The sequence below is a fragment of the Numenius arquata genome, chromosome 14 (assembly GCF_964106895.1).
Source record: "Numenius arquata chromosome 14, bNumArq3.hap1.1, whole genome shotgun sequence".
Taxonomy (NCBI): domain Eukaryota; kingdom Metazoa; phylum Chordata; class Aves; order Charadriiformes; family Scolopacidae; genus Numenius; species Numenius arquata.
The window spans coordinates 15,672,286-15,693,466 of record NC_133589.1 but is presented as its reverse complement, the minus strand read 5'-3'; the positions used below and the strand labels follow the sequence as shown (position 1 = coordinate 15,693,466).

At 38.7% G+C, this 21,181-nt stretch overlaps 1 protein-coding gene across 1 annotated transcript in view; it reads left to right on the top strand.

The window, feature by feature from the left end:
- KATNIP (katanin interacting protein) overlaps positions 1–20,760 on the top strand; it is a 55,578-nt gene extending 34,818 nt beyond the window's left edge. Inside the window, exons 15-23 of the mRNA XM_074158447.1 lie at positions 2,987–3,050; positions 6,606–6,783; positions 9,139–9,304; positions 13,556–13,713; positions 14,035–14,099; positions 15,234–15,344; positions 17,164–17,303; positions 19,817–19,918; positions 20,581–20,760. Of these exons, the coding sequence (XP_074014548.1) occupies positions 2,987–3,050; positions 6,606–6,783; positions 9,139–9,304; positions 13,556–13,713; positions 14,035–14,099; positions 15,234–15,344; positions 17,164–17,303; positions 19,817–19,918; positions 20,581–20,760 (1,164 nt within the window). The remainder of the gene's footprint in view (positions 1–2,986; positions 3,051–6,605; positions 6,784–9,138; positions 9,305–13,555; positions 13,714–14,034; positions 14,100–15,233; positions 15,345–17,163; positions 17,304–19,816; positions 19,919–20,580) is intronic.
- The last annotated feature ends 421 nt before the right edge of the window (positions 20,761–21,181 follow it).

Genomic DNA, 21,181 nt, shown 5'->3' with positions numbered 1-21,181 from the left:
CGCTCTTGTAAGTCTGTGAGGAGATCAAAGCTGAATCAATCCCAATTCCAGCTGGTATACGGTTCCTATTGAGCCTTGTGCTGTTGTCAAGCCTTCCTGTCCTCTCTTGTCCTCTTCTCTTGGTGGCTTATAAGACAAAAGGCAATGTCATGACACTGGAATTTGATCTCGCTGCCGAGATCATGAGTCAGTGACTCTAACCAGTGCTAGTTAACACTGGCAACAGTAATTTTGGTCTTCTCTTTGCTTGGGGTATCTTAAACTGTTCAGATATCTCGTACATGCAGGAGTTCATGAACACAAATTGAAGTTCATCTTTCTTTTCTTGGTCGCTTGTTTATTGTGAGCATTCACCAGGACATCTTCCATTGCAGAAGCCTAGACCTGGATTGTCTGCTCTTTATTCAGAGCCTCTGCCTTTTTTTTTTTTTTTTTTTTTTTTTGCTGTTCAGCTCTGATGCTCTTCACACTCCTAACTTTGAAACATGCTGTATCAGCAATGAAATAACAACGGCTATTGTGACTGAGCCATTGATCTCCCTGTCACTATGTATTTGCTGGTACCTTCACCACCTTGTAGGTGGATGCTTAGACTATCAGAACGATACAGATCTACTAGATGACTTGTCTTCCCCAGTATTACATTGTCATTCAGACTAGTGTTGCGTTTAAACAGTCTCTACCAGTTGATCATTTGCCCTTTTTGCCTATATCACGTTCAGTGGGTGAAACAGTATTTCAGTGCACTGACTACAGAACTTTTCAAAAGCTCTTACAGAAGTGTCTTGCTTTCTTGTCAATGTTATCCATGATCACCTGGCTTTCCCATGAATTCAGTAATCCTCAGCTTTTATAGCAGGTCAGAGCTGTGACTGGTGCACTTGACCCGACTCTGACTGTGGGCCAATAGCTGATAGAGAATAGAGCAAACATCCAGTGGTGTTTCTCTGAAACGCTGGTCCAGCCCTCAAAATTTTGTCACACGAGAACTTTTTGACTTAACCTTTATGGTTGTTATCCTGCCATGGATTTTTGTTGTGTTAATTCACCCGCTAGCTTTTTGAACCCATGTGCACTTTTACAAGGTGCAATGCTCAGGGGTAAGTTTCCCACCATGGCACAAAGAACCTCTTTTTTTTTGTCTCTAGGTTCGTTATAATGTCCTGTAATTTTTGTGTTGGAAGAAACTAAGCAATTATTTCCCGTTTTCTTTTTCAAGCCACTCGAGAGGTTTATGCCCCTCTGTTACAACCTCTTTGAAATCCTCTTTTTCAGAATGGTTAGTCCTACTTTAGCTATTCCTCACGTGGAAGGTGCTGTACAGTAAGGTCAGGCATAGGAGCATGGTAATACTTTCTACTTTTTATTGCTTTTCCAATAACTCCTGTACTATGGTGGTATTTTGTTCTAGCCGTAAGGATCTCAGAACACAAGTAGAACAATGTTCACAAGCAGAAGTAGTTGAAATAGAAAATTAGACGGTATTTGAAAGAAAAGATAGTGGGCACCAGTGGAATGAAGGGATCTGAGTGGCCAAGAAGGGAAGAAAAAGAGAGGGAGAAAAGCGGTGATAAGGTGGCTTGGCACAGATGCTTTATGGCCTGCACGGGAGGGCATTATCCTGCATTCTATAAAACTGGTAGCTTTATTGCATCCATGGGTTTCGATATTCAGTAGAGTTGCAAATTTTAATTCCCAGACTGATCTTTTAAAGTCGTTCTGAGGAAAAGGCATCAGACATCAAAGAGAGAGTCCCTGTTTTGTGAGGAAGGTATCTCCCAATAGGAGGTTTTTTTCTGCCTTCTGTAGGTTATCTGTGTGTGTTATTTCAGTGCACAGTTCTTATTCAGTTTCACCTACTTAATTACCAGACAGACATTTGCTACTGCATGAAGTATATCGCAGTCTGGGAACACACGCGCGTAAGATCCAGCATGTCAGGGGTTATACTGCAGAGATCTAATATAACAGTAGGGGGAAAGCGTTGACAAGCCTTTTATATATTTTTAGGCACAATATGGGTCCATTTGATGTATTCTGGATGACAGGAAGTCTAATGATGAATGAAACTATAGAGAATGAGTCTGGACTTCTAATTTGCTATTTGGCTTTTTGACCACTAATGAGGATTGAGCTAATGTTTTTCTAGAACTGCTTATAATAATGCCACGACTTCATTCTAATCTGCTGTTATTTTGTTTGGAGCCAAATACTGTATGTATAAATTTAGGATTGTTTTCTTCGTGTGTAGCATTTTTACATTTGCCTACAGTGAACATAACAAGCCATTTTATCACGCCCACTCAATGAAATGAAATCTATCTTCAACCCTTTGCAGTTGTCCTTTGTCTTTACTACCCTAATTGCATGATCAGCAAATTTTATCATCTGTTTATTCACTTTCGGGTTTGCCGTGTTGAATAGCATACGCTATTATTAAATAGTGTTGTTAGAGAACAAATGCAAGCTTTTGGACAAGTTTGCTTGTTTGTTCTGCCCCTTGATTCTTGAGAAGAAACTCTGGTGGCACTCTCCAAAATCTTAACTTCCTTCCAGACTTCTTGTCTCTGCAGCATGTTGCAAATACAGCAGATCATCATTAGCTAATGGCAGTCTGCAAGTAAATAAGAGTGACTTAAGAATTTCAGGCTCTTTGAGAATAGGTTGCCCGCATTAGGGAATCTCCCATTTAACACTTGTATATGCGCTAACAAAAAACCCACCCTGATAGTCTTGAATTTCTAATGACCCATATGATCTTCTGCATTTTTGGGCATGTTTTCCATTATTTGCAGGACAGCCTGAGTGCTGAGGCAAAAGGGCAATTAATATACAAAAGGCTGGACATAAAAAAACAAAACAAAACCCACAAAAAACCAAAACACCCCCAAAAAGGAAATAGACAAAACCCCCCACTTTATAAATGATATGTCTGTAATGTATATATGATATACATGTTCACTGTACCTGTCTGTTTACTTTTTAGGTTCAAGAGCCAGACCCTCTCTCTGAATGTATATCCAAGGAATCGGGAATATTTACTGGAAAATGTAAGTTGGTACATTTACTTCTTGCTTAACCACACCCCCCCCCAACATGTTATCAAGGAGGATCTGACTCGTCAGAGCTGTTCAGAATTTTGTGACAGATGTCAGGTCTAGAATAAAGAAAAGTAACTGAATATTTAAGGCAGAAGCTTTGTTTACTATGGCGTTTAGAATATTATATCGTAACAGTTGGCTTGTAATCTCGGAAAAATTGCACTAGGCATTTGCCTAGTCCCTGAATGGGATTTGTAATAGCTGTGTCCATTATCAAGTAATTCTCTCCCAATCCTATATATTTATATAGACTGACTGAATTTCTCAGATCAGATTGACAATAGAAACCCTACAGTAAAGCTACACCAGAATGTTACATCCATACTTAAAGTATCTGATTTCTTTATCCTGTACAAAACCAACTCTCTGTGGGCCTTTAAATTATTTTCCAGAGAGCTTCTGAATGGCCCAGAAGTTTCAGTATCAGTTCTTGGTCCTTTGACCAGCACAAGAGAAACTGGGTTCTGAGGCCATATATCTGTGAACAATACCTGCAATCTGTGACCTGTCTCTAGATCTATGAGCATGTCTACAATCAATTCATATCTGTGAACTTAAGATGCCTTTCCCTCCTCCCGCTTCTCAAAGTGAGTGAAAAAGATAGTGAGGGTGTTGTTCAGAGCTCGGCAGATGCAGTCTATAGCACTGACAAGATATTCTTAATCAGCTGATGGGCTAATTTTTCTCTGCCAGACAAAGAGGTCCTAGTAGCCATGAGTTCTTGCAGAGAAAGAGCTGGAGAAAGCTAGGTGCATTTCAGGGAGGCTTTCCATGTTCTATGAAATGCAAAAAAAACTCCAATTTAGCGTCTTACACACAAAAAAGTGCCGTTAATTACAAAGATAGTAATTTGTAGCAAACTACCTTGCACAAAAGCAAAAAACCAACTCGAAGCTACGAGCTGACTTTTGCCAATGATTTCTTTGTACCCTGTCCTGCCTGTGCATATTGTTCCTTGTTCTCCTTATGCTGTGGGGTGGTCCCTTAGACCTGGAGTTGAGAGTCCTCTTTCTGCTTCTTGTTTTGGGAAATTACTGGGAATTGTGCAAAACTTAGAATCAGTACCACCTTTTTCATCTGGGACTCCTGGTAATAAATGGTGCATGGAGTCACTGAGGATTTGTATCCTTGACCTGTTGTAGGCAGTGTTTGTCTCTTTCATCCTGCTGCCAGTCATGATGTCAAAGAGAAATAGTGCCTCAAAGTTTATCTGGTTTATATGTGCCAAATTATCACTGGTACGAAGTCCAGCTAGTGACTAGTTACTAGAGATGTCCCTCCAGGATCATTATTGTAGTCTACTCTGATTAATGTATTTTTTTAAAGAACTTGGATGATGGGATAAAGTGGAATCTTAGCAAGGTTGTGGATGATACCAAACAGGAGAGTGGCTGATAAGCTGGAGGGCAAGGCTGTTCTTCAGAGGGACCTCAACAGGCTGAAGAAATTATAACCTCATGATGTCACTTAACGTCACCTCATGAAGTTCAGGGCAAATGCAAAGACCTGTGTGGGGGATGTAATAACCCATGGCACAGGCTGGGGGCCAGCTCTCTAGGAAAGCTGCTTTGCATGGAAGGGCCTGAAGTCCTAGTAAGACCACAAGTTGAACGAGAGTCAGGATTGCGGCCTTGCAGTACTGGCTATTGCCTCCTGGGATGTAAAAATCAGAGTGCAGCCAGCAGGGCGAGGAAGGGGGTTCTCCCCCTGTGTTTGACGCTTGTGAGACTGTATTTGGAATAAGGTGTTAGGTCAGGAGCTCCCTAGGGCAAGAAGCAAATTGACATCCTAGTGTGAGTCCAGTGGAGGAGGGTGACCAAAACGATCAGGCAGCTGGAGTACCTGGCATGTGAGAAAACCATGAGATCTGGGTTGGCTTGTTCATCCTGGAGAAGAGAAGGTGAAGGGGAGATCTTTTTGCTGTCTACAGCTATTGAGAAGGCAGAGAGAGGGCAGATCTAGGCCCTTCTCAGGGATGCACATAGAGTTGGGTTGAGAGACAGCACAAACAAGGTAGAAGACAAGAATTTCCAACCGGATATTAGGAAATCTTTTTCACCCTGAGGGCAGTCAAGCACCGGAACAGAGGCTGAGAGAGGTTTGAAAATCTGCCAGCCTTGGAGACATTCAAATTTCCACTGGATAAGCTCCCGATAGACCTGATCTGATAGATATGCTCTGAGGTTGGAGTCGGACTAGAGACCTCCAGAAGTCCTTTCCACCCCGCATCATTCTGAGATTCTCTGAAGGCATTGGCGTGGTGAATATTGTGAATATTAAACCTTGTGTGGGTAGCTGCTTCACCCTCACTTTTCCCTTTTGTTTGAAAATATACTCTGGTTTTGCCTGAGAACTCTCGGATGCTTGTACACTGAGCAGGTTTAGTCTTAGCGATGGCCTTGGGAATAGCATCTAATATTAACGTAGCCATATCTCCAAACTTGTCAGCTAATGGAACTATTTATTTCTTCATGTCCTTGCAAATGCTAAAGAGATCTTACACCCAAGTGAATTTATGTGTATATCAAGACTTAGTCTCGTGTAAATTGCTACGGCTATTTATAGGTAATTGGACTGGATGGCTTAATAGCTTTAATGCTTGTTTGTTTTACAGGGCGTATCATGACTACTGGTGCTTCTTTAGACATTATCCAACCTGATTATTTCTGGGCTTCTGTAACATGTGAAATGAAAGATATTTTTAATTTACAGTGATGGATTTTTATGGAACCTGATCAGATCGGACTATTACTTGTTATATCTGTATATGCTATTTATATTTTTCAGTAAGGCATGAAACAGGTGGATACACGTACAATCTGTTGTCTGCCCAATTTTTCTTTCCTATTTATTTTCCAGAGATGCAGGTTAATCAACATTGCTGCTTTTCACTAATACTGTCCCACTAAAATACTTCTGTGTGTCCAGTTCAAATGTGAAGTTAGTTAGCTTAAACAAACCAAATTTGGGATTTGGTTTAACTATGAGTTGGTGTTCTCTAACAGTTTATGGATTTATGTGAGAGTGGATTTATAGAAGTCTATATAGCCATTTGGCTGGCAAAAGGTGATAGACTTCAGACTAATAGGCCTTCTCTGTCTCTGCATAATCACAAAATCTGTCATGTAACTGCTTAAATGTATCGTTGAATTACTGTCAGCCTACAATCTATGTAAGGAGACAGTAACGTGCTTGATCAGGGGCTGGGTAGTTACAAGTGAACAGGATGTTGGTAGCCCACTGAAGGGGTCTAGCACGGATGTAGAGAAGATACTCTAAATGTAGAAGATACTCTAAATCTACACAGATTTGGAGAAGAAACTATGCTATTCCACAGAGGCAGGCACGCAGACCAGGAGGTATCCAAATACAGCATAGAACATTATTTAATCTAAACAAAACACATATACTGCTAATTGTTGGGGCTTGCATGCATGCTTATATTGGTTCCTTGCTTCACACTAGTAAATACATATGTAGATATATGTCTATTCTTTTATATAGGCCTGCAACTGAATTTTACCATGACGTGGGGAGACTCTCATTACCTCGGACTGACAGGACTTGAAGTGATAGGAAAGGATGGTCACGCATTAAAAATAAGTACAGAACAGATTTCTGCTTCACCTCAAGACTTAAACGATCTTCCAGAGTATACAGGAGATTCCAGAACATTGGAAAAGTAAGTAGCAAAAGAGTTGGATTGTCCCTAGCATTTTCTGCAGAGTGCTTTTTATTTTTTTTCCCTTTGTGCCTGTTGTTTCCACCAACAGTTTTGGAATTTTATCAATTTTAGATGCATTTTACATCAGACTTTATAAAGTGACAGAATTATATAAACTTTTATTATGTTAACACATGTAAATGCAAACACGATTTTCATACCATCACTGCTCATTCTTGGATTTCACAAGTTACCCAGGAACAGCTTGTTGTAAAAACATGAATGACATGTTTCCAAAAGATGGTGTTTGAGTTGGGAGATGATAACTTGCCGGGTTGGTATCTCTGCTAAGGACTTTCCAGGAAGAAACGTGGGTGTTCTGTAGCATCTGTCTATGCATATGCAGTGATATTTATGCGGGATTTCTGGATAATTTCAATGAAAATTTTCTAGTTAGCAAAGGATGAGGATGTATTAGGGAATTGCATGAATAGGAGGCATTCTTTTGGCAATTCTGCAGCTTCTTTTTTGGTAACTCCAAGAAAGTTTTATTCATTGACAAGTATACTTCCTTGAATTAACTTGCACTTCTTAGATGGTAGCAGTATTGAAATCATAGGCTATAGGTCTGGAGAGAATTTGGCATTTGGATGTTTTTGAGTCATATCTCCATTTTAAAGGGTATTTTCAGTTGTAATCCTGTCCTCTGGCACGTTTAGGGTCTGAATAGATTTATGAATTAGGACTTCTCTTTTCAAAGTCTGTTGAATCTTCCTTTAGAATCTTGTATTTATCTACACGTACACTAACACTGTTCTTTGTAATTTCTGCTAATCTGACTAATACAGATGTCAAGCTTACTTGTATGTAATTCCTCAGTTCTTCTGCCTACTTGTATGAAAATCTCTTCTGTAGGCATCAAGATCTAAGAAATTTTCCCATGAGATCCCCTGTGATGAAGAGATTCTGGTGGTGGAGTCTCTCCATAATCCACCATGGTGGACCCAGATGCAAAGAATTCATTTTGCTCTTCTGTCTTATCTTCTCTGAATGCTCCTTTTACAGCCTGGTCATCTGGTGATCCTACAGAATTTCTGGCAGGCTTTTCTGCTCCTGATGTATTAGAGGAGTTTTATTTATGATACCTTTTCCTTGCTAGCCTTCATGCTTTTTTTGGCCTGTGCATACGCATTTAGCGTTTCAGGGTTTATGGTCCTATCAATTTAGGGGGTTTTGATCATGAATTTTGTTGAAAGATGACTTGCAATAACTTTCTTTATCCTTCCACTGAGCCAGGCTGGCTTTGATTTTTCAAGTCCTCCCTCTTTCTAACATCTTTCTTAGTAAGTACGATACATTTGTTCTGTGCTTCCAGTACAATATCCCTTAATATTCTCTCTGCTGTGTGTAAGGATTTTATTTTGTTGCTCTTTTTTTTGACATATTTAATGTTGAATTTGAGTACATTGGAGTGCTCTTCAACTGTAGTATTTGAATAGGTCCTGTGTATTATTTAGGACCGAGTCAAGGATTGTATCTTCTGTCATGGGCTCCCTAATCGGTTCCTCTGTGAAAGAGTCATTATTCAAATCTTTTTCTTTAAGGAACTGCCAAGTCTGGCACTCATTCTTCCATTAAACTTTTACATAAACAGTAAGTACATAGGGGAGTGTACCAAAGTAATTACGGTGGACAATTAGTTCGTATTCTCCTTTACTCCATTTTGTGTGCTGTAGTTTGTGGTGGAAGAATCTAAAGTCAGGATGAGGAAAGAATGGAATTAACTTTGTCTAGTCAGCCTGAAGTCTGTGCTTTTATGAAAAGACTGTCATGCCGGTAGAAAGCCTTTTAGAAAAGTAGGAATGTGCCTTAGTGCACGAAGAAGGATGTGAACAAACTGCTTCTGCTCTGGGTTATCCAGCTGCCATCCAGCTCCTTGTCGGGTTCAGTAGAGTAGCGTTGGCATAGTAACACACTGCAGAGAGCCAGAGCTACTGCTTTAGGCATGGAACTATATTAATAAGTTATATTGTGTCTGGACCTTAGTTTTGCCTTCAGCCATTTTGGTATGAAGGTAGTTGAGCTTCCCTCTGCCCACCCCTGTTCACACAGGGAAAACCAAAGGATTTCCAGCTAAATGCACCCAGCTAAACGAAATACTGCTTTTTCTCCCCTCACTGTCTGTAATTGAACAATTGCATATTATTTTTCAGGTTTACTGTGCTTTTTTAATTGTGTACATATGGGCACAATAAGCCCTGGAAACTGGAAGTGTCATCTAGAAAAAAATTAACACCTAATAAAGTACCTGATATTCATGAGAAAAGCGAGCTTTCCCTTTTTTTTGCAGCTAATGGATTTTTCTCTTTGTAGATTAATAGATGGGACTAATATCACAGTAGAGGATGACCATATGTGGCTCATTCCCTTCTCTTTTGGGGAAGATCATCTGCTCACAATCCATTTTGATAAAATTGAAAGTATTGCAGGGCTTCGCTTTTGGAACTATAATAAATCTCCGGAGGATACCTATAGAGGGGTAAGTAAAAGAAAAGGAGCACTGCCAGCAAAAATATACAGCAGTGCATTGGAAAATTGGTACTGTGATGAATGAATATAGCTGCCTAAATGGAACACCATAAATCTTTCTAGATTGTCTGAGTCTGAATTTTGTGGCAGGTATAATGCATTTCTGTCTCCACAAACAGCAAATATTGGAAAAAAAAGCCAGAGATAGTTTAACGAAATCTTCACAGCTGATTTTTTTAAGAGACACGTACAATAGCACATATTATTTTCAAGATATATGATTCTGAAGTGGTATCCTCTCAGTATCTAGTATTTAGGCCTACCATATGATTCTTTATTTCCTGGAACACAGGAAATGATAGAACACTTCTCCAAATGAAATTCTGTTTAGGTAAGTTACAGAAGGCCAGTCAATCAATACTGCCTTTTCCAAGAAGCAAGGAGAGTCTCTAGAGCTGTAACGTTTATTAGGGAAAGTTGACATCTTCAAACAGTTTGGCTAAAATAGTTTAGCTAAAATTGTATAACATACCTCCTCTCTTCTTTTTCCAAATTGCTTGTTTTATTTTTTCATACTGAATTCTCAGAATTGACTGGCAATTGACATCTGGTGGAGATCCTGTCAGGTCTCACTGGTGTTCTGAGTTTGGCTGTCCCTCGTTCCCCAGGTTTTTCTCAGAAGCTGTATGTGCACTTATAATGTTAATGGAGACGTAGTTGCTGTTCACTGCACAGAAAGTTTATGAATCCATTTGCTTCCAGATCTTCCTCTTCACATATAACTGTTGTATTCTTAATGAGAGTCCAAACTCAGTCAATAGATAAGAAGAAAAATGTTGGTATGTATTGAAATAGAGACAGGACAAAAAGCATCAGCAAAGTTCTGGAAAAACTTCTAGAATTGAAGTTGGAGGTCTGGATCCTTCATAGGACTGGGAAAGATAGTGGCAAAACTTGCAGAACTGCTTCTTTACGTCAGCTTACCTTCCAAGGAATTGCTTTAACATGAACACTGCCTAAATAGGAGGGTTCCCTCTCCACAACAGAGCCTTAACATCTTTTAATATCAGCATGAGGTGGTGTTGAGTGCCAAAGACTGGTCAAAGACTCCCAGAGGGCCAGAGCGTAAGATCTTTCATTTAAGTCACCATTGATATAGAGATTTTAATATATGGCACCTGATTTTGTAGTACATTGCATTAACCCAACCTGTTTGACGCATGGGAGGGTTCAGGAGCATGTTGAGCTTACCATCTAAACAATACCCCCTATATAACAACTAGGGGGTTTTAGTAAAATCTGTTACTTGATTGATGTGATTTGGCATAAAGAAAGGACTCTTTCCGATGAGCGTGGTCCAGCTCTGGGACAGCATTGGAGGGATGGGAGACTTTTAAAACTGAATTTGACAAGGCCCAGGGCCACCTGATTGCAGTTTGCAGGCTCCTCTGCTCTGAGAAGAAGCTCTGATTGGATAGAACCCAAATCTTTCTATGATTCTGTGTGCAAAATGCAACACAAAGTGGTGATGTGGGATGTTTTCCACCACCATTGTAAGCCCAAGCTTCTCCGAGGCAGAGCAGAGGAGAAAAGTTTGAACGGGAATTTTTGTACCAAATCAAATCCTTGTATGTGTGTCTCAGTTATTAAAGGAGGGAAAGAAATAGCCAAATCTCTAAAGTTTAACATGGAATTTTGGAGGTCAAAGAAAGAGAGAGAGGTATGTTTTCACAGTTTACTTTGCTAGGTAGAAAATAGAGGTGAGTCTGCTAAAGAACACATGCAGGTGGCACACCTGTAAGTCCCATAACAGTTAGTGGGAACAATTTAAATGATTTCATACCTGCAGTCCTGTAAAGGATGAAATAAATTATTTGGAAAACTGAAGATACAAGGTATCTGCTGGGTCACGGTAAAGAGGCTTTAGACTGTAAACCTGGGGCATCGTGACATCTGTCTCTTGAAGTATTGCCATTCCTTCTAAGAACCAGTCCCCGGGTATGAGATACAGTGATTTGCGAGGCAGCTGTAGACTGGTGGATTCTATTCACAGCTTTAGTACGAGAGGGTAATGGCAATGAACTGTCAAAATGAAGGCTTGTGTGCTATTTCCAGCTCTATGAAAAATTACCTTGTGAAAGCTTTGTTATGCGATTTGTAAAATGCTATGTGTGACGGTTGAGTGCCTTCTCAGATGATGAAAATTACTTAGAAATGAGGGCTGTAAAGGGCACATAAATATAAGCAGCTGTGGTATAATAGGTAAGATTTCATCTCTAAGTCTCTAGACTTCCCATTCAATACGTGTTTCCTAAACTAAAGTGTATTTCAGTGGATTTTTCACTTCCTCTCCTTAACCTGGCAGACTGAGTCAGCTGGGAAGTAACTTGCAGAAGAGTTTCTGATATGAAAAGGATATTTCCTTTCTTTGCTCCCAAACGTATTAAAGATGAAACAAGAAATAGTTCTTTCTCCATACTTGGTACTCATACAGATGTTCCCTCCTAATTAATCTTCATGCTGTTTGGAAATGAACTGGGCACCTCCTCTAGTTTAATACAGTACCTGAGATTTTCAAATCAAGAAATGTTTGTGTAGGAAAAAAAAAGTCTTCCTGAAAATTATCTGCTTTTAGGATATTGCGTGTGGAACTTACTGAAATGGTAATTGAATAAGAAGTCGTTTACAAATACGAGAACTGTTACGAATATCAGGTCACTTATAATATACATATATAGGCTTTGTGGAAAACTCTGAATGTTTTTAAGTTCTTTTCAGAAAGACACCTGAAATAGGAATTTTAACTATCAATATTACATGTATTTTTAAATAGAAATAGTAATAAAAATGAAAATTAAATATTTGCATACAAAACTCAGGTAACCTCAAATTATCATATGTACATCAGGCAGTATAAAATCCAAAGATTAGAAAACTTTACCTTTAGACTGAATTGTCTTTTGTTAACTAACTCTTTTGTTTCAGTTCATTAATCAGTAAGCTTTAATCATAGTGCCAGTTATAAGGCCATCTTGTTATATTTTACAGGTATTATTCCTTCCTTAACCAGCAGTTAGTGAGAGAGTGCAATAAATGCTGCTTGTGATTAACATTAAGTTATATTTAAGGTATCTCAGGGCAAGAAGCAGGGATAATTGTTGCTGCAGGATTGAATTGTTAGTGACTGGGATCACGTGTACAACACCAGATGGTGCTAATTGGGGAGGACGAAAGGGGCCAGGCAGGGCTCCTGCATCATCTGAATAACTGTGCCTGAATTATTTAGTTTAATCTTCAGAGATTGTGTATGACGTTCATGCGTCTAGGATGTGACAAGGCTCAATTCTTCCTGCTTGATACAGGTACCTTTGCTTTATTCATATGCCCTTAGGTTACATACAGCGCTGCTTGGAATACGAGTTTGCGTGATCCTGGAAAAGTCCAAGTGCCACCTGCCACAAAGATAAATATAAGTGTTGAAACACAGGCTTTCTGTAAATACAACAGAGACCCAAAAGAGTCTGCTCTCGAGAGAGCACCAGGCTATGCGATTTCTTAAAGGCTTCAGCCAGTGCTGGGCAATCAGGCCTGATCCAGCAGGGCATTCTAGAGAAGGACGACTCTGTCTCTTCAAATCACCTTTGTGACATAGGCTGACGTGAAAGCCGCGTCTCTCCATTCTGTGGATACATGTATGTGTTGCTGCAGGCTCAGGAATCATAGAATCATTTAGGTTGGAAAAGACCTTTAAAATCATCAAGTCCAACTGTACACCTAATACTGCCAAGTCCACCACTAAACCATATCGCTCAGCGCCACATCTACACGTCTTAAATACCTCCAGGGATTGTGACTTAACCACTTCCCTGGGCAGCCTGTTCTAATGCTTGATAACCCTTTCAGTGTAGAAAGGAAGCTTCAGTTGGCTGAGATCTAGTGCGATGCAGTAACTGAAGGATCTCTTCAACACTTCTTTTTTTTTTTTTTCTTCCTTTTTTTCCCCCCAAATCCTCACCTCTCCCATCCTCATCAGTGTCAGCTATGATGCTCTGAATTGCACGCTGTGGGTTGCAACTGGTATCTGCTGGTTTAGGCTTTCTTTTGCCAAAGAATGTCATACTATAGAGGAATCAAATAAATACAACAAAATTATGGAAATTCGTTCAGCCTATGAAGTGAATGCAATTGTTTTGGATCTATTTTTATTTTATGTTAATGTAACGTATGTCATCTAATCTTACATTATGTTATTTTAAACAAGGCTAAGGTAGTCCACGTGTTGCTGGATGGTCACAGCATCTCCCCACCGGAGGGCTTTCTTATCCGCAAGGGACTGGGCAACTGCCATTTTGACTTTGCCCAAGAAATTCTCTTTCTTGACTATCTGCAGCCCCAGCTGATTAATAAAGTACAAAGGAGGTAAAGTAGGACATTTTTGCTATCTGAACCACACAATTTCTCTTAACTGTTTAGTATTCTTTTATATTCTCTGTTGAAGTCAACTGTATGAGGCACCTGGAAGAAAATATGAAGTCCTTAGAGCATAATGTTCCATTGGATTTTAACTATATTCTGTTAACAAGATTTTATTGAGATCAGAGGATAATCTAGTCCATAATCACAGGCAGAGGGGGTGGGAGGGGCTGTTTGTGGAGACTCAGCTCTTTGGGTTTGTTCTCTTCTTTTCTGAATGAGCCAAGGGTATACGAAGAAACTATTTTGTCTTGGGTTTTTTGGCAGGACTGGTTCAAAGAGAATGGAACAAGCCAGTATGGACTATGAAGCACCATTAATGCCGTGTGGTTGTATCCTTCTCTGTCATTTTCTTACTTGTCATATAGAATATTTTAGAGTTATGTACTATGGTTATGAGTCCGGAGCTTTTTAAGTGTGAATTAAGAATAAATAAATGGAACATAATATATGAATGTGTGACCTGTTTTCAGATACTCTCATAGCTTTTTCTCCCACCTTTTATAATCCATGCAAGCTGGAGCTAGAGGTCCATTAGCACAGTATCCAGCCAGCCTGTCAAAGCTATAAGTAATCTTTGTTGGTTTTGCATATTTTTGAATGTTTGTTTCATTTTATATCTTTATTAAGGTTGACCAGAACTGTGTAATATTTTTGCCATTTTTCTTAATGTTTGTGGCTTTTTAATCTTAAATTTTCCTAGATAAGAACAGCCTTTTGTGATAATCCTTACTGTCATGCCATCCATCTGTTTGACAGGCCTTTTAAATCCTTTAGACTGTTCTAACCAAGTTTGGAGACAATGAGGTCTCAGGAGTACTAAGTTCCTGCTGGTTTCATGAAAAACAGTGTCTGGGTAGAGCAAAGAGATACAAACAAATGCTCCATTGGAGACATGGACAGCACAGACTCCAGCATTTCATTTTCTGCCACTCAATTTAGGGACATATTTGCTGGCTGATTATCACCCGTATAATTCAGAACCAGACAAAGGCATATTCAGGAAAAACAGGACGGCACTAAAGGCTCCAAATAGGAGCTGTGGTGTTAATAAGTTTCAGCGTACAAGAAGGTAAGACACACATTAAAAAAAAATTCAATAGTGCTTCATGTGATGAAAGAACATATATGAACATATATGTATATGTGAACATGTATACATGTAAACACATAGAGGTAAGACTTTTGCCTAGTTGTGCCACCTGCAGATGTTTATTTGTGTGCGTATTATCAGTCAGAGATGGCAGAGTTCTGGTCTTAAATGAAAATAGTACATTTGGAGAGATTTAAGACATAGTGAAGTCAGAAGTGAAAAACGGATCTTTCCTCCCTCTCCTAAACTGCAAATAAGAGTGTCTGACATCGGGATGTGGGCTGCACAGTGATTTTTGAAACTGCAAATTACGTAGTCTGTTAGGACAAAGTATCAGTATCAAAATTTTCCTTAGCAGCTTTTTGCTTTTTAGTTGTTTTCCAGTTTCAGCTTCTGACAAGCTGGGGCGATCCATACTACATTGGTTTGAATGGACTTGAGTTGTTCAATGAACACGGAGACCAGATCCTACTAACTGAAAACAGTATCCTTCTACCAACCACGTACACAGTTTGCTCCCTGGCACGTTATCACATGGCATCGCTTGCCGCTTCTTCCAAATTGCCAGTTTATCCCCTGTGATTACGCTGCTTGTATTTCTCTGTATTTGAGTGATAATACTTATTTCTATATATTTTAATGTATTCTATATACTTTCAGAATGTTTCTTCTCTGAACAAAGCAGGACAGGGTTAGAGAAGGGAAAGTTGAAGAAGGATATGGTACTTCTTGCTATCAACATTTATTTCCTCTACAGTATGAAAGGAGCAGAAAGTTTGATGAGCTATAAATTCATAAGTAAAGGTGGAGCTCAGTTCTTTGTTGTGGAATCTTTCATTGTGCCACAGGAAATAAATTTTTCATAAATCTTGTTCTGGAGCCTTAGGCGATTCTAGACACCTGATCCAGTCGTGAAGATAAGGGCTGAGACTGAATTTAATTCATTGTTCCCTGGGTAACCAACAGAGGGAATGAAGGATGTGTTTGAAAGATTCATGGTCATCAGGGTTACACCTCGGTGCTCTGTATCAGCTGAAGCCTCTTAGAGCTGAAAGCTTCATACCCCAACGTGTAATTCATGTAATTCGTTCACGTGGAAGAAACAGAGTTTCTCGGCCAACTAGGTAAAGAGCATGGAAGCTGCATGAATTGTACATCTCTGAGGGTCCTCATTGCCTAGTAAATAGAGGATACAATGAAAAAGGAATAAAGGCTCTCTCCTGAGAGCTGTTTTTATTGGTATCTTGTATGATGCGTGATGAACTTGAAACATCAGTAATGGAGAAGAAGCATTTTGAAATTGAGAAGTGATAACAGATTGTTTTTAAGAGCAGGGGATCTTTAACTTAGCTTTTAAATGGTATGTCTTTACAGTACAGGTAAAGATACCTCAGCTTGTTTTGAATGATTGCCCGTTTCTGCCTGTACAGCAGTGTTGCTTGGATATATTAGGATCCCAAAAAGAGCATATTTGTCTTACTGCAGTACTAAATGTGATGATTCAGTACTGAGTCTGGAGCAAGCTTTTCTTAAACGGTTGAGGCATTGCTGTGTTATTGCTTAAATTCTTTATAAATACTTACAGACTCAAGCTTTTTAGAAAGCAAGACAAGGGGCGATTAATGTCCCTCAAACTGGATTGCAAGGGATTTATAATTCTGAAGACAGTGCTATCTATCCACATTTCTTTGTATGTCTTCAACATACATATGTGTTTAACATAAACATTCTCTTATGGAGAAAATCTGGTAACCCAGAAAGCCTGTTCAATAGAAGGTTTAATCTTTCCTTCTCAAAGAACTGAAAGAAGGCCTTATTCAACAGTTACTGATTTTTATCAAAAACCTTGAGGAGCTCAAGCAAAACCTAGTCTGACTGATGACTACCTCCTGCAAGGATACTTTTCTTGCAATATATTTCATATGAGGAGTTTTCACAAGTTTGTGCTAAAAAAAGTGGGGCTTTGTCACAAAGAAGCTGGGAAGTGCCTATTCCTGATAAGGGAACTTCATTGATAAAGTCATAAACACACATTTGAAAATAAATTAAATGCAGCTAGTTAATTTACTCCTATTTTAAAAACAATTTTGAATGCCAGAATCTGTAAGGGTTGTCCTGCTTTTAAAAACATGTCCCCGAGTTCCTCAGCTGCCTGTGTGAAGTACTCCGAGTATTTTTAAGTTTTACTGCTGTACTGGCAAATGCTTGCTCGTGGAGTCTGGAAGAGCAAGCATGAACTTTTAAATATGGTGTTTCTGAAATGTATTTTTTGGTTATTTTTGCTTAAAGTTTTTTTTTTTCAGATATTGCTGCTTTTCCAGATAGTGTCAATGTTTTAGAAGATGTATCTGGAGATGTCCGAACTCCAGACAAACTCATTGACAGAGTAAATGACACGACCGATGGCAGACACATGTGGCTTGCACCAGTTCTTCCTGGTTTGGTACATTTTCCCTTTTTTTTTTTTTTGATGTGCGTAGATGTAGCTAAAAGCATAAAGCAAAAGGGAAGCATACATAATTTTAAGGTAAATTTGACATTAGTAAATGATGCTAAATCACTGCCGTTCAGAAGAGGTTCTTTTTATTCCCTTTTCTCTTCACTGCACAGATAGCAGCTGTATAGATTTCCCAGGTTTGTAATCTCCTTCTGTCTCCATGGTGCAACAGCAGAATTTCCATTGTAGAAGCTTTTTCAGTTACTATGATAAAGATACTGACAAAGGAGTTTAATATGCATGTTTTATGCAATAAACACCTTTCAGATGGGAGAAGACTGGGATCCTAAATTCATTTTTACAAAAAGCAATGAATGTTGTTCCAGCAGTGAGAATTTTTTTAATCTCATTATCCATGTTGAATTCAAATTCATAAATTAGAGATGACAGGCTTAGTATTTCATGTCCTAAGGCCCCAAGTGATTCAGCCCTTTTAGAAGCCCCGTGTTTAGAATACGGGATATCAAATATCTAAACAGGAAAAGTAGATAAACTTAGATGGGTTCTGACTTTGTTTTGGGAGAGGACGTTTTTATGGGCCTGTTATGGACGTCATTAAGATGTATTTATTTCTTAGAAGTGGGTGGATTTGAAAAGTAACAAAATGTAAACCTGACATGTGATATCTTGTAGCTTACTGTGTTGGAAAAATCCTTACTCCCTATGTTACAGTTATTAATTAAAATATTAAAAGCAAAGAATTAAGTCAATTTTGAAAATACTTCATATATCATTGCATGTTGTAATGCAGTGGGTATAATTAAGATAAAGCTTTTAAGTACAGTTGGGAATACTGACCACTTGCCTTTCTTAGGGAAATGGAAGGTGTATGTAATGCCTGAGGCTCCTACTGTGTAGATCCCACACCTTGAATCCTGGTAATTAATTTGATGGGATGCTCAGATATCCATTATATCGTCACGAATGATTGATTTGACAGCCATCTGAATTTGCTCATGTCCTTATAAAAGACACGCTTGCAGAGCCTGTTTCATTTTGCTAAAAGGAAAATAACAGTACCTGGAGTTGCAGCACAAAATCATACACTGTCTCGTGTCTGACACCAAAGTACTGTAGAAGAACATAAGATATCAGTAATAAAAGGGTAAATTGATAAAGTGTGATATGCAGGAGGGAAGAGTAAGCAATTTATTGGCACTTTCTGTCCTTAAACTGTAGCAAATTATATCTTTGCAAGATCCACATAGTACTTTTCTCTCTTCCATCTCCCATGGAACGGTTGTACAGCCAGGAAGCGCAGAGGCATTCAGCAGTCAGCCCGTTCCTGACCCTCCTGGTAGCTGGGCTGCTGAACCAAAGCCTGTGGGTACTCCCATCCTCATTGCTAGGCCGCTTTGAAACTTGCCACTTGCCTAGAAAGCTAAATTAACTCTTTGTTATATTGGGAGGTTCGAAAGCCTTAAGGAAATTTTATATCATAGCCTTTTTTTTCCCTTCTGAATATATTTCTTCCTTTCTAATTCTAAAAGTTTTTTTGTCTTTTGCAAATTTATTACTAATGTAAGTACAATGTGAATTCTTTGTTCCCCTGTTACTGATTGTTATTTTATTTGTTTGTTTGAATGTATTTTCCATCAAATTTATCATTTGCCGTGAGACTGACAATTGCTATTGGAGACTATGCCCAAATTGTCTTCTGTAAGATCAGATATAAACACTTCTATCGATAACATCTGCCTTTCTCCAGTAGAAAAAATGCATAATGATTTAATACAACTAAATATCTCTCCAGTGCATCAAAGGATTAAGACTTCAGAGGATGCTAGAGATGAAGCTTAAGATATTTTGACCCAAAGTTGATATAATGGCTCATAAACGGAAGAGAGATAGCATAGAATTAACTGTAACAGGCGAGATTGCTTTCCTACAGCCTGATCTCTGGTCTTAACATCTTGACATTAACGTCACTGAAAGTAAAATGAACAATACCTCAATCAATAACTGTTTAGGAAGCATCTGGAGAATTGTGTCTATATTCCTACTAGTGTACCTTACGCAGAAATTGCAGAATTAGTGCAAGAGCTTTCAAAGTCAGGGGATATAGGAGAGATTTTAGTCTGGCAAATAGAAAGGTGGATTCCATTCGTATTCAGTAGGAATGGAATGGAATAGAACAGAACACCAGCTTGTCTTATCCTGAAGCACGTGTCTGTGTTTGGTTGATGAAATACTCATTGAAAGTGTCTCCTCCGATTGACGAGCAGTCCAGGATGACAGGCTGAGGTGTAAATGTCATCTTCTGGTGAGTTTTACCTACATTTGAGAGGGCAGCTCTGGGGTAGAGACAACATCTGCGAGTTACCAACAGGGATGATACCTGAACTTAGATCCTGTCCTTGAGCTCGTTAAATACGGACCTCTTTTGATGCTACATACACAAGAATTTCATTTCTTTGGGGAATTTGTGCTGATAAATATAAATTAATTCTCTTTTGCAGGTGAATAGAGTATATGTCATTTTTGATGTACCTACTACTGTGTCAATGATCAAGTTATGGAATTATGCCAAAACACCTCAGAGAGGTGTGAAAGAATTCGGTGTAAGTAATTTTTGTATGCATTTTGTATGTTCTGGTGAGTCAGCTTGCTTGATTGCAGTAAACTGTGAAAAATGAGTACAGAAGTGTGATTCCATATAATCTCGAAGGATGGGATTCATCTTACTTAACTCTGCATTTTAATACTAAAATGACTAATCTATGCCAGTCATCTGTCCTCCCTTTCTTTTCCTGGGAAAGAACACTTTATCTGATTTATTTTTTTCCTTAGATAATTGTCTTAAGATAGGATAATGCTTTTCTTTTTCCAGTGACTGTAGAGCAGGCCTGGAAAACTCGTTTAAACTACAAATCCAAGTTTTAGACAGCTGAAGTGAGGTGAGATTCATTAATTCTAGATTTAAGAGTGATTCACTCCAGTTAATAGAATGGCAATTATGTAGAACATGAAATACATTTTTAATTACCTCCTTGAAAGCTGTGTTAGAAACATCAGTGAGAAGACAAAAACTTGGAAAAAAAATAATCAAACCGCAGCAGCGGATAGAAAGAAAGGGAAGTTTTAGGGACCAAAAGCTAAACTTATGACCAGACTTGTGAAACAAATGGGGCAAAATGATTTCTAGTTAATTGAGAGAGACAATTGCTGGAAGCACTGCCTGATTTCTAGATGGTTTGTTTGTTTGTTTCTTAAATATCTTTAGCTTCTGGTGGATGACTTGCTGGTCTACAATGGGATTCTGGATATGGTGACCCATGTAGTATCGGGCATCCTGCCAACCTGTGATCCAGTGGTCCCGTATCATACCATTCTCTTTACAGATGATGAGAAGATTTGCCATCAGGAGAAGAGAACTGTTATCAGGTATGTGAGTGGATCTTGACTGGAAGAAAGAATCTTGTTTTCAGAAAATGTTTTTGTGTGACTGATGTCAGCAATAGAAAGTTGCTATTCTTTTTCTTTGCTATAGAAAGTTCCCTTCCAAAGCATACTCAGCCTTACTTAATGAGAAATAACCGATAGGTTTTTAAATACCAGATTACTAGCTTTATTTGTAAGCATTTTTAAGCGCTTCCTGGGATTTATGATTCATATTTACATATATTTTCATGGAAGCCTATAGGAATAAACACAAAAGAAAGAAGTTAGGCTTCCTTAGAGAAAAAATAATAAAACTCAGAGATATTACATGGAGAAAAAAAAAAAAGAAGTTAATGAAAAAAGAACCAAATATCAAAAGTAAAGAAAAGTCAGTCCCCTGATTTGACACAGATACTAATTAAGGAACCAGAATTCTACTATTT